Source organism: Cynocephalus volans, chromosome 2, assembly GCF_027409185.1.
Source record: "Cynocephalus volans isolate mCynVol1 chromosome 2, mCynVol1.pri, whole genome shotgun sequence".
Lineage (NCBI taxonomy): Eukaryota > Metazoa > Chordata > Mammalia > Dermoptera > Cynocephalidae > Cynocephalus > Cynocephalus volans.
The window spans coordinates 194,335,954-194,353,681 of record NC_084461.1 but is presented as its reverse complement, the minus strand read 5'-3'; the positions used below and the strand labels follow the sequence as shown (position 1 = coordinate 194,353,681).

At 46.8% G+C, this 17,728-nt stretch overlaps 1 protein-coding gene across 1 annotated transcript in view; it reads left to right on the top strand.

The window, feature by feature from the left end:
- Positions 1–17,728, top strand: part of KSR2 (kinase suppressor of ras 2) — a 418,923-nt gene that overhangs the window by 221,191 nt on the left and 180,004 nt on the right. Inside the window, exon 5 of the mRNA XM_063087289.1 lies at positions 6,589–6,773. Within this exon, the coding sequence (XP_062943359.1) occupies positions 6,589–6,773 (185 nt within the window). The remainder of the gene's footprint in view (positions 1–6,588; positions 6,774–17,728) is intronic.

Below are 17,728 nucleotides of genomic sequence, written 5' to 3'. Positions count from 1 at the left end.
CTGTTTTTAAAGAACCCATACTTGAGAATTAACCGGGAAGATGCTGCTAAACCAGCTCTCCTGACTCACAGATGGAGACTGGGACACATTCTTTTAGAACTCCCCCGAGATGGAGGATGCCACATTGTCCCCGCTGGAATTGGGACACGTGGGCTAGGGTGGGTGGCAGTAGACCTGGCTCTGGTCTTGGCTTTGCCACTGTGGAGTGCCTGCTTTGTGTTAGCTACGGAGGATGCAGACTCTTCCTGTGTGGTGGGCACAGCCCGTGGGGGAGGCAGACATTCATCCAGTCACCACATAAGTAAATGCAGAATTCCAGTTGGGATGCCTTCTATGAAAAAAAGCAGGTGCTGCTGGAAGCATGGGTAGCCAGGAGATCTGACTAGTTCTGAGACTTGAGGATGGCATCTCTAAGGAAGTGGTACCTAAAGGTAACTGGCAGGATGGGGAATAATATCCCAGGTGGTGGTGGGGACATCATGTGCAAAGGCCCTGAGGTGCATGAGAACTTGGTGTGGTCAAGGACCAAGAAGATGGCCAGAGTGGCTAGGATGGTACAGGAGAAGTTGGAGGGTAGGCATGGAGGGGCCTATGAAGCTTTTGTAGAACACAGGAAGGAAGAACAGTGTGAAGCCTTTAGAGGGTTTGAAGCAGGGGAGTGACATGATACAATGTATACTTTTAAAACTTTGATTGCTGGGTGGAAGATACACTGTAAATAATCCAAAGTGGGATCCAATTATTCAACCATAAAAAGGAATAAAGTACAGATGCGTTCTGCAACATGGATGAACCTCACAAACATTACGCTGAGTGAAAGAAGCCAAGCGCAAAAGGTCACATATTGTATGATTCCGTTTATATGAAATATCTGGAATAAGCAAATCCACAGAGACAGAAAGCAGATTGGTGCTTGTCAGGGTCTGGAGGGAAGGGGAATGGGAGTGACTGTTTAATGGTAAGGGGTTTCCTTTTGGAGTGATGAACATGTTTGGAATTAGGAGTGATGGTTGCACAATGTTGTGGAAGTATTTAATGCCACTGAATTGTTTGCTTTTATTTATTCATTTATTTAAATTTTAATTTATCAATATACAATATAGTTGATTCGTGTCACTTTACTGAATCGTTTGCTTTTAAAGGGTTAATTCTATGTTACATGAATTTCACCTTAATATAACAAAAAAAGCAACAACAACAACAAAAAAAAGTGGGATTGGGATTCCAGTGACGAGGCAGCAGCAGCCCATGTGAGGTAGGAAGGCGGCTGGGACCAGAACGATGGGGCTGAAGATGGAGAGCAATGAATTGGTTCAGAGAAGATGTAAGAATTCTCGGGATCCTTTCAGTTCAGATATTCTATGTAAATTAGGCACCAGGGAAGTGGGAAGAACTTTCCTAGGTTCCACCACTGAACTAGTCCTCTGCTGTGCTGTACTTGGTAAAACAAGTGCGCTTTCCTAAGCACAGGTGATGGCCCCAGAGCTGTGTGTCTTTTCCTAACACAGAAGTGCAGCCTCAGCTTAGCGCAGCTCTGAGGCTGCTGTCAGCATAGCCTGCATTGTTGGGGAGCCCTGACTTGCTGGCTCCTCCAGAAAGCACCATCTATGGCCCACCCAGAGCTAACATAGCCCGAGAGGATGGAGCTGCCCTTTCCAGTGCTTTGTGCCACCTGATTTTGTTCATTTCCCAGAATTGACACCATTTTCCAGATAAGACATCTATGTAATAGATATCTAATATTCTACAAAGATCATGGGAGAGGATGTTCTTTTTAATTGCATCTGTAGGATATACAGCAGGATGTCCTCTGAATCTTAGCACACAGTCACAGTCAGTAGACACAGTCATCTGTGTCTGTGTTTTTCCCCTCTGAGCATGCCTGGGTAATGTGGGCAGATGGTAAAAGTGAATCTCACATGCTGTCCATGAAGGAAGGCTTTCATGGTGGATGGGAAGTGATACAGGATTTTCTTCCACCCTACTCTTGTCGAATAGCCATTTATCCTACCGCTTTCTTTTCCTCCTGTCCTTTCTTCTTCCCTTCCTTCTGTCTACCTTTCCATCCTACCATTCTGTCTTCCTTAATTACATCTATCCATCCATTCCTCTATCCTTCCTTCCTTCCTTTCTTCCATCCATCCTCCCATTCTCCTCCATTCTTTCATCCATCGTGTCACCTTCCCAGTCTCTCTCTCTTTCACTCTGTCCATCTGTCCTCCCATCCTTTCATCTTCCTCTCTCCCTTCCTTCCATCCCTCTTTCCACGCTCCCATCCTCTCTGTCCTTCATTCATTACATCCTGACACTTTTCACCCTCCTTCCATCCTTCCATCCATCTTGTTAACCATTCATCTAACTAGCATTTCTTTACATGTACCCCATTCTCTGCTCCATCTGTCTCCATGAGCTGGTGAAACAGATAGACTCTGAAGTCACTGAGTCACTGCTAAACCTGTGCTGGGTCAGACTTGGTTCTTCTTGCCAGAGGATCTGGCCTTGTCACATGGGGGCTCAGGGCCTCAAGGCTGCCATCAGCGTTGTGGAGATGGTGACGGTATCTGTTACCAGAGGGTTTGGCTGCGTTCTCTTTACTTGCCAAGGGTTGTGCTGGGTTGAGGGAGTTGCTGGAGGTTTCAGATGAAAATCACCTTCAAATTTCAGTTGAAATTGTCTTCAATTTTTGTCTTCTTCAAGGCTATTTCCATAGCTATACAGACCTCAGATTTAACCTGGTCATAATGACCTTAATAACAGGTAATGTCACCTGAAGCCTCACTCTGTGATGGGCCCCATGCCTGGCATGTCATCTCATCACATTCTCATGAAAGCCTTCTGAGATAGATGTTAGTATTTTTCCCTTGTCCAGATGAGGAAATTGAGGCTCAATGGGGGAGATCACTTTCTCAAGGTCACAGTCAGGACTTGAGTCCTGGTCTCCTTGACTCCAAGGCATGTGAGTTTAACCACTGAATTACACTGCCTCGGGGTAGAAGCTGTTTTGAGTCTCCGCCATTGGGTACTGGGTGGAATGAAATGCCACTTCCCTCCTTCCTTCCCACTCTTCTCCAACCACAGGCAGGGAAGAGCCAGTCAGTGTGTGCTGCTATAACAGGAAGCACCTTTCTGGTCCTCGCTGCTGGCCCCTGGGGAGATAACAAGCAGTGCCGGAAGCCCCAGTGTTGTAGGGGGCAACTCTGCAGGCACCCTGGGACCCCTGAAAGCTGATGAGCAGCAGGCTTCCTGGAGAGCGTGACTTTTAGGCTGTGTGGGGGGAAGGCCTCCAGTCTTAAATTAACACACTTTCCTGGGCTCTCCATCCAGGACCGTGAACATTTGCAAGGAGGCTTCACTTTGGCCACAGGAGGGCACCCAACTGCTGGCCAGACTGGATGGATGTTTCGGGGAGGTGGGTAGGAGGAGCAGGGAGATTGCTTTTGGATGCAGACTTAAACCAAGCATTCTAGTCCAGCTCCTTGGGAAGCAGAGAAATGTTTCTAACTCAGTTTAAGAGGTTCATTTCATTCAATGGATGCCAAGCTGGGGCTGAGGGATCCAACACGAAACTACGTGGTTCCTGTCCTCAAGGATCCTATAGTCGAGTGCGGAAGACAAAGAATCAGAATATAGTGTGACACGTGCCAGAGTCTTAATCCAGAAAGTTCCTATAATAAGCACCTAATGAGTACCTACTATGTACCAGGCTATGTGCTAGTTGCCAAGGACAAAAAATAAATAAATAAACAATACAGAGTTATTTCCCTCCAAGACTCACAGTCTGCTTGGGAGACCACAAATTTGGAAAAACAAACTTGGAAGAAATAGGAAACTGCAGCCATATATATATATATGGAAAACGGAGAAGGGACAGCCAATCTGGACTAGGAGGTGAGAGAGTGTCAGGGAAGCCTTCCTGGAGGAAGAACACCAGAGTCATGAAAGACAAGTAGGGATTAACTGGGCAAAGAAGAGGGGGATATTCCAGGCAGTGGAGACAGCATAGCAAAGGGTGGGAGGGCTGCAGGGCCGGGTCAAGCTGTTGGGGGTGGATATTGGGTACCATGTTAAGGAGATTGGGTCTTATCCATGCATGTGATAGAAGAACAGATACTCAGAGAGTGAGGGGAGGGAGATGTTAAATTGAAGATGTGGTGACATTTGAAGTGGACCATGAAGTATGTGTAGTTCTCCAGGCAGCGAAGGCAGAGAGATCGTGGAAACATTCTGTAAGGGGAAGTTTTGCTATTCCTGGGGATCGGTCAGTGGGCATTGTCTAGGTTCCCTGCCTCACCTCCGTCCTCTATTATATTTTTCTCTTTAGTCACTCCAAAGCAAGAGGGCTCAGAGCAAATGGAGATATACGTGTGGGGTTTGTGGGTGGTTCTGGTGAAAGGACCCAAGAGAAGAGGTGGATGAAACTAAAGAGAAGATCCCGGTCTCAGTTATTGGCCACTCCAGTGCCTCCAGCCTGAGCATGTCCCAAATCAATCTCCTTGGGACAGCTGGCTTCTGGGTAGACAGTGGTCTGGGGTCAGGATTGACGGGGGGGGAGGAATCTGGTGTGAGTGCAATTGAGAGGCAGACCCTGGAGCCACACCACTTGGTTCCAACGCTGGTACCACCTTTGCCACGCCCCTTCTCTTCACGTTGCTTCTGTGTCCTCATCAGCAGAAAGAGGATAATAACAGCATCTTCCGCCTGAGGTCATTGTGACACATAAATGAGATTGTGCACGAAAAGCACCTGATACAGTCCCTGGGACCTGGTCGGGACTCACATCAAAGCAGCAGTAACAGTAGCTGTTGTTGGTGTTGTTATTAATATTAATATTATGATTGAACCTCCTGTTTGGTATGAAAATTTAAAAAGTCCGTGTTTTATGCTTATAATTTCAAAGATGCATTTTTTTAGTTTCAGATCAAAGCCCAATCCACACCTGGCTGGAATCCTTCAACTTTTAGTATCTCTTCCTCATCCCTGTCTCAGTGTGAGGAAATTGAGAGACTTCACCTTATAATTATCTATTTGCAAGGAAGTTGGCCAGAAAAATAATTCAAAAAGAATCTAGAAAACCCTGGTATTTTTATGTCAGCATTGAACTGTTGATAATTGCTAAGCCCCTCATATTTTTTTAATTAAAAATTTTTAAATAATATATTTATTTAACTCAACATTTCATGCATACAAAATATTATTAGTAAGGTATTTTACATTATTTTTTCATACTAATCCCATTACAATCAAGCTAGCCACAATTCAATCACTCATATGATGAGTGGCTCTGTGATTGGACAGGGTAGCTCCCGACTAAGAAACACCAGGCATGTGACAGATATGTTCCTGCTGGCATGGTTATTCTCCACATTCAGTATACATTGTACTTCTTTTTGATAAGATTAAATTGTGTCATAAACTTAATTCTGATTGGATACTAGCAGTGATAACACATTTCTATTAATTATTTAACTATCACACCGTTACCTTTTTCAGTGAGTTACCCATAAATTTCCTTACACTTACAATTCCTTGTAGGGGCAGGTCCCTCACCTTTTTGCACCGTGTTTTGCCATAAATGCACCTGCCATAGTCAGAAGGCAAATGCTCACCACATTGGGGGGGCAGGGCCAGCTCCGGGGTACAGGGTTGAGGTCAGACATCCTCCTTCCCGTTTCTCTGCAACGTATTCAGGGCCAGCCATGGATCAAAGGCTGTGAGCTCTTTACCTTCTTCCCTTTGCCATTTAGTAATCATTCAACAAATATTTATGTTCTTGCTATATGTGAGTCACTTCGCTAGGCCCCAGAATCATGTTATCCCCCAGGATACAAGGCCCCCACTCCCACCCCAAGCAGTGGGGCTGAGGGAGGAGGCAGATCCCCTTCTCTACACAATTCCTCCACACCTCTTGCAGCTGGCCCTGAGGCACTCTTAAGGTGGGCACCAACTGGGGCTCCTGGTAAGGATTGGACCAGACATGGCTGTGGGTTCCAAAGAAAAGACTAGCACCAGAATTCCTGACAAGGAGGAAAAGTTTCCAGAAGGGGTGCTGGGATTCTGCCAAAGGCTTGGTCTTCTAGGATCTCTTGAAAGTTGTCAGGTTTTACTTCTACACAAATGGGTTTGTTGTTTTTATATGGATGAAAGGCAGTGAATTTGGGGACTAAAAACAGGTAGAGGTGAATGCCACCTTGACACAGATCTCCTAGAACCACTTGAGGTCAGCCTGACCATGGGTTGGGGCTTGGAACCCTGGGAACTTAGGGCGTGAAGGCAAAAGTTGGGGGTTGGAGTTGGGAGCTGAACTTGACCCTGGCTTTTTAGAGCTTCCCCAGGAAGCTGGAGGAAAAGGTATGACAGATCTGTCTGCTTGTGCTCCATGGTAGAATGGATTTTTAGAAGGGCCTGGGGGCGAGAGGGTGAACCCACTTGCCCTGCCTCTTTTCTTCCTACCTAAAAGCCTGTGGGCTCTTCTAGTCTCTCCCCATGTGTTTTGGACCCCTCTTGGGGATACAAGTCTGGGTCTCCCTGCAGTCACTTTGTGCACCTACGGAAATATTTCCTTTTCCTCTTTTTCTGTCTCCCTTTCAGAGCCAAGAAGAAGAGCAAACCCCTGAACCTCAAGATTCACAGCAGCGTGGGCAGCTGCGAGAACATTCCTTCCCAGCAGCGCTCCCCGCTACTGTGTGAGCGCTCCCTGCGCTCCTTCTTTGTGGGACACGCGCCTTTCCTGCCCTCCACCCCTCCCGTCCACACCGAGGCCAACTTCTCTGCAAGTAAGTCACCCATGCCCCGGGCCGCACACCTGCTGTCCTCTGCGCCAGGTGCAAACCCTCTTTTCTTTTTCTCAAGGCTTTAAAATGCTCTCGCTGATCAAGGCCCGTCCACCCTCCACCCCCGCCCCCATCCCCTGCCTGCACCACACATGCCTGTTTGGATGGTTTTGAAAGGGGCGTAACTGGCACTCGGGAGATTGACTGGCTGTTGTCATTGGTCCCAGGTCCTGCTCTTTTGCTCGTAGGTGGGAAGGAATGGCAGAGGAAAGCAAACATGCTGGGCATTCCAAGAGGCACCAGCCTTTCCTCTCCCTTCTCCCCACAGCCTTTCAGCTGCCTGGTCACAGGGGTTTTTCTTGGTCACTGTGGATAAGGCATCTCTGATTAAATTTTGTATTTTGTTCCCACGCAGGTCAACACATATAACCTTTACATCTCTAAGATGTATTTGGATTCAAACTGGGCTGAGTGTGGCCTGCGGTGGTTTATATTTTGCTCTCACAAATTTCTGCTAGAGACAGAGTGGTTATTATTCAGAGCAGAAATGGAACTTGCTGGTATTCAAGGGCTGAGGTCTCACAAGGCGTTTAATCTTCTCTGCCCAGAAAACCCATCTTGCTGATCAGGCACAGATGTGGTCAGAGGAGAGACCCCTGAATCAAGCCCAATCAGTCCTCCAGCCGACAGCACTTTTATTGGCTGGCTGCTCAGGAGAAGAGAGGCTGCTGGCATGCAGTAGAAGTAAGCCCCGGCCCTTCATGCAGCTTCAGGCTATGTATGTTGGGTTGCTGCTCTCATAAATGATAAGCAGTGTTGACTGAGCACAAGTACATGCTAATCACCCACATTCAGGACCTCATTTAGTTCTTGCAACAATCCACTGGACAAATGGATTCTTTCCACTGCACAGATGAGGAAACTGAGACTCAGAGACATCAAAGAACTTGCCCAAAGTCACAAAGCTATCAATTAGTCAAGCCAGGATCAGAATCTGATTCTTTCTAACTCTAGAGTATCTTAGTCATTTTGCATAATTTGATAATGAAGTTCCTCAAATATCCAGCAGGATGCCTTTCTCTAAATGTAGGGTTCTGTTTGTTACCTTTTCCTAAGGGTTCTTAAACATTTTTTTTAGAGGGGCCATGGAATCTTTGAGAATCTGATAATCTACTTATTCTTTCCCTGGAAAAAGGAACATGTAGCATCCAACATCCAGCTAGATGGTTTGGCTGGTGCTGAATGGTGAACCTGGTTTATAGTCCCCAAGTGTGCATGGTATGACACTGCAGGAACAGCTGACGGTCAGGAGTCACTGACCCATGTGGACATCAGTTAGGAGAAGTCCAGAGACTGCCTTGTCTCAGTGCCCAGGTGTGCAGGCTCTAAATTGAACAAACTAAAATTGCACCTGCAACACACATGTTGATGCCAGAAGGCCAGTTTGCTAACTTGTCCAGAGAAATCACTGTCAGAGAGACCAGAAATGCTCCATGATGGTGGGCCAGTATCGCAGGTAGAGAGTGGCTTGGTCAGCAAGGATGAGGAAAAGGAATGAGGAGGACATGTCAAATGTGAAATGACAACAGGAAGAGGCAGATGTCATGGCTGGGAGTACGGGCCCTGAAGGGAGACATGTGGGCTCGAATTGCAGCCCTGCTACTTCCAAGCAACGTGCCTGACCTCGAGTGAGTCAAGAGCCTCTCCCAACCTCAGTTTCCTCATCTGTAAAATGGGTATAATAACAGATTCACTTCATAGATAGTTGTGAAGATTAGATAAGTTTATGCATGCCAAGTCCTCTGCACAGTGCCTGCATACAGTAAGTGCATAATAAATGGTAGCTGTCACTAGGGTGTTTACTAGCTCCTTTTCTCTAATAGCATTTATAGCCTCTGGTCTGATGATTAATTTTGGGCTGCTGTGGCTAAATGCCTTGCAGTTTACCCCCGCTTCTACCACTTCCTCACAGCCCTAGGAGTGCTTGGAATTTACCTTGGCCTGATGCTGGGTGGCTGCCTCCAGCAGCCATCTGTCTCTGGGTATCGCCATCCTGCAAGCAAATGTCAGCATGGCCACTCTGGGGGGTTGACCACTGCTCTGAGCTTTAGTTTTGGCCAGACTAAAAACATCTCCCGCCTGCTTTATAAAACCACTTGCACATTTGGGCTCCTGCTCCTAAAGAGTTTTGTGAGGATTCACCCTGGCTCCCAACTTTTTGCCCCTGCTTTGGTCTCCCCATGAGAGGGAGGGCTTTTCTGCTTGCCTGTGGGCAGTCCTTAAGGGAAAGTCCTTGATGGAAGGCAGCTCTCAGCACTGAGAGGCCCGAGAAGCACAATTGCCCCTTGAACAGTCCTCGTCCTTGTAGGAAAAGAGACAGTCTTCTGATCTCCCAGAAAGTAAAAAGATAGCATTTGAGGCTCAGTGGGAGAATGAGTGTGTAACCCAAGTATTAGCTGGAAACCCATGGACCAGTCCCATTTCCACTGATCCTAACAAATAACAAAAATAGAGGCAGCCTGTTGTGGTGGAGCAGGAAGGCTCCAGACTGGAAGATGAGAAGCCTGTATGACCTTAGTATCTGTCTGGCACATCAGCTGCAGTATCACAGTTAAGATTCACCATAGTCTGTGAAGCAGGTTTTGTTATTCCCATTTTACAGATCAGGAAACTGAGGCTCAGAAAGGTGCATGATTTTGCCCATGTGGTATGTTTTGACTCCAGATTCAGCTGTAGCCTGCATTCTATCTCTGCACTGCAGCAAGTTCCTTTCTCTATCTGGGTCTCAGTTTCCCCAACTGTAGGTGCTCCATGAGGGTCCAGTGTAGAGCTTAGAATCTCTGTGGTTTTAAGGCCTACTCACTAAGCTCTTCCTAGGCAAACCTGTTGACTCAGAATGCTGGTTTGGGGACTCCAGGTGGGACTACTGGGCAGCGGCTCCTCCTTGCTTTAATAGTTCCCCTTCCCCGCCTCTCTGAATTTCAGAAAATTCCTTGCCTTTGGGCCCTGGTGCCAGCTTTTCCCATGCTAACCCAGCCAAAGGAGCCCCTGGGGCTGCGTCCCTGCCAGGCTGAGTCTGTCTGCCCATTTGTCACTGTCAGCTCTGGTGCTGGTCTGTGACATGAAGGGCGGTGATACCTCATCTCATTAGCCCTGGTGGTAATATCTGGAGGCTCCCTTAGGCAGAGCTGTCTGTAGAATGGCCAAGCCTCGAAACCTCAGGGTACCAAGCCACCTTGGGTGGGCTGTGAGAAAGACTCCATCTCCTTGGGGCTGGGGGTGATGAGTAGGGGGAGGGCAGGAAAGGGTGGTAGGAGCCTCAGCTTATGGAAGAACCTGTCTGCAAGGTTCGCCAGTCCTTTGGGCTCATAACGTCACTTGGGTATGGACAAAACACAGGATATCAAACTTCTCTGTTCAACGTAGAAGATGCTGACTCAGACATGAAAGTACTTCCCAGAGATATAGAGAACAGTGAACCTACTCCTCCATCCTTGCTGTATTTATTCCGTGTTGTGTTGGGCGCTCCATGTTGCTTCGGTGGTGTCTGACTGGATGTTTTCCCCCATGGGTCATTTTGGGTAGAACAAGCTGTGAGCCTAAGGCTCCTTGTAGGCTAGCTCTAATCCCAGCTGACATGGGTCAGACTGTTTCTAAGTCCCCCGGAAAAGGCTGCTTCAGAATGAAAAAGTGCCACCTAGGTGGAAGGAGTAATTATTTGTCATCATTTATTACCAGCTGGTAGAAGTGATTTCATGTTTATAGCAACTAATTGGATGCCGATAAGTCATTGGGTAAATCACTTAACCTCCTGAGTGTGTTTTCTACCCAGCAAGGATGTAGTGAGCATAAAATGAGGAATGCATGTAAATTTCCTAGCACAGGGACTGTGCTTAGAGCATTGTGTCTCAATAAGGGGTGTTTTTGGTAGCTATTGCTATGTCATTTGATGGAGTAGCTTGTAACAATGATACAAATGACGATAGCGATAGCAATTGGCATCGATTGAATGTGGATTATGTTCCAGGCATCGTACAAAGCAATTTACTTTTATTATTTCATTTAAGCTTCACGATCCTCTGTAAGGTAGGTGCTATTATTGACCCCAAGTTACAGATGAAGAAACTGGGGTTGAGAGAGCTTAGGTAACTGGTCCAAGTTCACAAGGTCAGGAAAGAGGTCAAGTTTGCAGCCATTCTGAAATCTCCATTCTGTAATACTGGGGTATGAAATTGCAATACCATCTTCACCGAAACTTATTTGCTCATCAAGGAGGGAATTTAACTTGCTGAAGTTTTCTCTTTAATACCCTTGCCTTGTTGGGGGATTGTGTTGTGGGTGACAGCCTTGTTCATAGGAGGCCTCTCACTTAGGAGGCTGTGTAGCACCCACACGGGCTAACCATTTGTCACCCTGCCTGGATTCTGTCAGTTAATATTCAAAGGATCTATTGTCCCTGGTGGCAGCCATCCCTGTGGGGGCCAGGCAGCTGCAGAAAGTGGCCTAAACAATGAGCCACAGGCAGCTTTTGCAGCTCATTCATCCCGGACGTCTTTGGTAGAAGATGAGGAATGACATAGTCCTTTTGCCACCTGCAGTTTTCTGGGTGTTTCTTTATTAGCTGCCTGTAGGGGTTGGGTACTCCAGAGCAGCAGCCACCAAGGGTAATGAATGACTGATGGTTCCAGGACTTCCCCACCTTGTTTGTAATGGCACCAGCTGGAGTTGCGTATGGGGTCCCCATCTGAGGAACTGTCGTCTTTCATGAGGTGTCTTGAAAGACGGCATGCTGTCATCATGCATGGTACCACCATGCCCTCTCCACATCTCTTCTCTAAACAACTGCTGTTCTTTGTTCCGGAGACAAGGTGGGAGAGAGTTGACCCTTGGTAGAGAACCTGACCTCGTGCACACCTTGAGGCTGAGTCAGATGCGTGATTTGTCGAGGGAGGCAGCAGGTGGCCATAAAGACCGATGAAGCTGAACTGCAGACTCCCAAGAAAGCAGCCACCGGAAGGGTTATAAAGAGACTCAGGATGGGGGTGATTATATAATGGGGTTTAATGAGGCTTGAGGCCAAGGTTCATTACCCCTCAAAAGAGAGGGAGGAAGTGTGTGTCTTGACAGAAGTTTGCTGCCTAAACCACAGTCTCATCTCAGAACTGGAAGAGATTTTGAGCCTTTTGGGTCTGACCTAACTCAGTGGTGGAAATTCCAAGGGGAAAACATAGAGCCCGTTGGAGTGACCTAAAGGACTTTGCTTCCCAAGAATGAGCAAGTGGAGGTGCTGCTTGGCGCTGGTGTACCCCGCTGCCCCCACGGACCCAGCAGACCCAGGAGGCATCCACAGTGTCTGGGCATCTTTGCCCTATTTCAGAAACTCAGGCCCCAGCAAGTCTCTAACATGTGCTGACCTGACCACCTGCTACATGCCAGGCAGGTTCTGATCTAGATGCTTTGCAGGCCTTAAACTATGTACACCTGGAAACAAATAAAGTTAAACAGGGAGGTTCCTAGTGAAAAGCTCTGGTCCTTTGCACCGTCCTTCCCCCAATCCTGCTTTCCAGAAGCAGCTGCTTTTAACTCTTTCCGTGTCTTGTTCTTTTGGTGGTCACCTCCACAATTTAAACTAAGTTATACCATGGGTTCTCCAAGTATGTTCCAGACCAGCAGCAGCAACACCTGAAAGCTTGTTAGAAATGCAAATTATTGGCACCCTCCAACCCCTCAATCCTACAGAATCAGATGGTAGGGAAGAGGTCCCACAATCTGCTTCTTCACAAGCCCCCTCGGGGTGTGCAGGCTAATATTTCACAATCACTGGACTGTATGACAATTTCTAGCTTTTAGTTTTGAAATAGTTTCAAACTGACAGACAAGTTGCAAGATTAATACAGAGGAGTTCTGTGCCCCTATTATTCAGATTCACCAGTTGCTAATATTTCCTTACATTTGCTTCCACTCTCTTTTTCTCATTTTTTTGTGAGCCATGTGAGACTAGGTTGCATACTCTCTTACATTCTTACACAACCATGTCGAGTTATCAAATTCAGTAAGCTTGACATTGAATTAGTGCTTTCAACTAACCATATTCCAATTTCAGCCATTGCCCCAATACTCTCCTTTATAGCATTTTCTTTCTGGTACAGGATCCAATCCAGGGTCACCAATGCATTTAGTTGTGTCAAGTTATAACAGTTCCTCAGGCTTTCTTCATTGTTTATGATTTTGAATTTTTGGAGAGTAGGGACTTGTTGCTTTATAGAATGTTTCTCAGTTTGAGTCTCTGATGTTTGCTTATGGTTAGACTTAGGCTATGCAGTTTGGGGTGGGACATCTACATAAATGGTGTGTGTCCTTCTCAGTGCCTCGCATCTTTCTAGAAAACTCCATTGTACAGGAGCAGGAGTTTTAGGATCCATCTGTACCCTGCTGACCTGCGCTGTGGCTCTACAGGTGGCCCAGAGCTCAGCCCCAGCCTCCTTGGTGCTTTTCTGAGATGGGAGGGGAGTTATTTCAGATATAACCTTCTCCCAGGGTGCAAGAAACCAACACAGAAGGTAAACTCCAGATACAGGGACTTAGCCTTACCAAACACATGTCAAACTGTCATCAGTTGGCTGGATATGTGTCTATCATTATGTTTCCAAAGGAATTTTCAGCCTCTGTTGTGTGTTCCTTGCACCCCCATTTAATGAAGTACATTAGGCCTTGTAGTAGAATTGTGGCTCCCAAAAGATATGTCCAAATCTTAGCCTTCGGTACCTGTGAAAGTGTCCTTATTTGGAAATAGAGTCTTTTCAGGTGTAATCAAGTTAAGATGAGGTCACTAGGGTGGACCCTAATCTAGTATGACTGGTGTCCTTATAAGAAGAGGGAAATTTGGGGCTTCCAGTCAAGATAGTGGAATAGACTGTCCCCAGCATCACTCTCTCCTGCAAATCAACCAATTTACAACTATAAAAAAGCAACAACAGCCAAGTTAGGGCTGCTAGAACTCAGGGGAAGAGGAGGAGAGACCTACAGAGTGCATGGAGGTGGGAGAAGCCACAATGAGAGAAAGAAAAAACCGCTCAGACCATTTTGTGCCATGGCCACTTTAAGGCTGGAGCTGCTGAGCACATGGAGCAGGAAATGGCAAAAGCTGCAGCTGTGCGCTTTGGATGGAGTTGCATGGAGGCGGCAGGGGAGAAGAGGGTCTTGGTGGCTCCCAAGCCAGCAAGAACACTAATAGGGTTCTCATGGACCCACATAGGAGCAAGGAGCCAGAAGAGCTGAAAGAAAGGAGCCACTCAGAGGCCAGTGAGTCATAGCAAGGGACCAGCACATGGCCCTTCTCATGGGAAGTGTTTGCAGCATGGCTGGTGGGGGAGACAGGCCCACTGGGAGAACACTGGGACACAGCAAGGACAGCTGATCTGCCACCTAATCAGCATAGGACCACTCAGAGGGGACTGGTCAGGAATATAGAATTGCGTGGGGCACAGTTTGATGGAAAGACTCAGGCCCAGATCAGAGTTTATACACAACCGAGGTGCACCAGATCTCTGGAGAGCTGGAAGTACCTATGAAGTCAACCATTAAAACCTGAGCTGCACAAAAAGACTTCCCTAGGGAAGCAGCAGCAAAGCAGCAATTTAGCTCAACCACACGGTTCAAGTACTGGTCCTCATGGGAAGTTCCCCCATTTCAGAAGTTAGGAAAGGACAAAGAAGTAGTTCTGGCCTGGGAACATCACCAGCATCTTGGGGCCTGCCCAGGGACCTGAGGCATGAAGCTGGAGACTGGACCCCCCTCCCACAACCAGGCACACTGCTAATACCAAGGAGCATGCCAAAAATATCACCTCCATGTGGGTCGCCCACCACAGCCACCACAATAACTACGGCTGCCGTGAAAGTGGCTAGATGTCACAACCACCACACAGATTGTCTGCCAGCCACTGGAGTGCACTGACAGAAGGAGAATCACCAGCAGAGACCAAAGAAAAGAAGAGGATGCCTCTCTCCACAAAGCCCATTCCAGAGGGACAGAAGAAGCATCTGCTCTATGATAATATCGGGGGACCTGATCACATCTCTCAGCACTGGACAGATCATCAAGGCAACAGATCAACAGAATAACCATTGCTCTTTCAGAGGGAGAGAAGAAATCCAGGGTAATTAGAGGGCGGAGTGGGGCGCAAGAGGGGGATGGGGAGAGATTGGACAAGGGGCATAAAGAATAAGTACGATTTGTAACAATGTGTATGCTAGTAATATTGATTTGATCAACATATCTCGACGTTGAACCCCAAAGATGTGTATGGTCAATTATGATTCAACAAAAATTAAAAGAAAAAAAAGAGGGAAATTTGAACAGAGACACCAAGAGAACAGCACGTGAAGACGAGGCAGAGATTGGAGTGATGTGTCTACAAGCCAAGGAACACTGAGGACTGTTGGAGCCACCAGAAGCTGGAAGAGAGGCAAGGAACTGATGTTCTCTCAGAGCCTCCACAAGGGACCAACTCTGATTTTGAAATCAAGGGTCACCTTGATTTTAGAACTCTAGCCTCCAGAACAGTAAGAGAATAATTTCCTACCCAGTTTGCGGTGGTTTGTAACAGTCGTCCTAGGAAACCTGGGCACCTCCCCATTTTTCAGACAAGAATAAGAAAAGATGTTACCAGGGCCAAGCTGCACAGCCATGGCAACTCAGGACATATTCAAAGTTCCAGTGTCACCTTAAACACTAACTTGAACAGGGCTAGCTCTCTAGATACCTACAGTGTCCTGAGAAGTCACATAAAAGAGTGAAGCTGCTGGTTGTGAGCAAGAGGTGAAAGAAAGACTCTGGAGAGCTGGATGTGGCCCCACTCAAGGGACAGCTGCTCTCCAGCTCCAGGGGGTGTAGTCATGTGGAGATGTGAGCCCAGGGCTGCCAGATTTTTTGATTTTGCAGAAGTTGAAGATCCTGACTTGTACAAGAAGGCTCCCTATCTTAAAATGTTAGCAACCAAGTATAAATCTTTTAATACTGTGTAAGTGAATATTGAATAACTCCACAGGTTTGTGTGTTGCATTTGGTCTTGGAGCTCCCAATTTTTATTCTCTGTTGTAGAATCATAGATGTCAGAGCTGTAAGAGGCCTCACAAATCACTGAGCCAAACCCCTCATTTTACAAGGGGGTGGGAAAACTGAGGCCAGAGAGTAGAAGAGACTTGCCCAGGGCTACAGAGCTGAGGCTGAACTTGGATCTTCTGATGCCCACCCAGCAGCTCCTCCCATCTTTGGATGGTTGCAAAACAGTCATCTTTGCTGCTACTCAAAGTGCTTATCAACGAGGTGATGGATGTTCAGAGAAGAAAGTGCCTTTGTTTAAAAGGGGACACATTTGTGTGTAGGGAGGGCTGGTGATGTGTGGGGGGATGAGAAGTGTGTTTTTGTGGGTGCATGTGGGTGTGTATGTTCATGCGAGGCCACTTCCGGATTTTTATCATCAATTTTCTCTTCTCTTATATGCCTGCACATTTCACAGTTCTTGCCTTAGCACAAACAGCCTGGGCTCAGTGTGCAGTTGACACCCTCAGACCTTTTGTTGTGATTGCTCCCACCAGGAGTTATGGCAGCATAAATTGGTTGGTAAGTAGTTGATGTTAGGAGCCAAGGGGGTCACTTGTGCCTACTGTAGTGAGTCCTCATCCTTGGTCAGGTACTCACTGTCAGCGTGGGCAGTCCCATTCCCTGGCATTGGGACTTGTGTCTGATTGTTACTATCTTTGTCCTGGTAACCCCCCAGGTGAGGAATTCTCAGACGTCAACTGATTTCATAACAAGAAGGAGTAATACTGCTGTAGAACTAGGCAGTGTACACCAAGCATTCCGATTCCTTGTCCATGTTCCTGCATTCCCATTCTGTGGATGAGGAAACTGATACTTCAAGAGGGGAGGTCCATGGCTGGAAGTTACATGCACATGAGAGCCACGAGTAGATACCATTATGCTTTCAGGTGCCAAGTTGCATGTACTCTGTGCACAAAACTTGGCCTGACCTCATTTCCATGAGACAATATATTTGGAGGGGGCAGTTCAGTTGTTTTAATCAAATTTACCCTGCTCCCCAACAAACCTAGTCCTCCTCTAGTGGCCCCATCTTGTCCATCTACCTATTTGGGTAAGCCGATATCTAAGTGTGATCTTTGACCCTTCCTTTCCATGATGCCCCATCTCCAAGTCTTGTTGAATTAACCTTCTAAATCAGGAGTCAAAAACCTTTTTCTGTAAAGGGCCAGATAGTAAATATTTTCAGTTTTGCAGGTCATATGGTCTCTGTCACAACTATTCACTCTGCTATTGTAGTATAAAGCATCCACAGGCAAATGGGCGTGGCTGTGTTCCAATAAAACTTCATTTACAGAAACAAGCAAGGGCCAGATTCAGTTCATGAAATGTAGTCTGTGACCTCTGTTCTTCTACATCTCCTCCTCCATCACCACTATCCTGGTCCAAACTGTGCAATAGTGTCTAAATGGAACTTTCCATATCCATGTTGGCTCCAAATCCAATCCATGAAAGTGATCTTCCCAAAATGAGAGTCTGATTAAGATTCTAGCACCATCTCTCATTGTTCATATGTTACAGCCCAGATCCTTAACATGGCCCACAAGGTCCTGGGCGATGTGGCTCCTGCCACTTCTCTAGCTTCATCTTGCTCTGGCTCCCTGTGCCTCCATCACATGAATTCCTTAAATGGACTACACTCTCCCCTGCCTTGAACCTTAGGCTAGCAAACACCTGCTCATCATCACTGCATCTCAGTCATCCCTCCCTTGAGGAAGCATTCCTTAACTTCCCAAGTTACATCACTTACACTTTCTCTCATCTCCTGTACTTTTCTTCAGAAGCACTTATCACGATTTGCAGCCATATGTTTATTGAAGTCAGTATCTGTTTAATGCTCTGTTCCCCCAATGTTA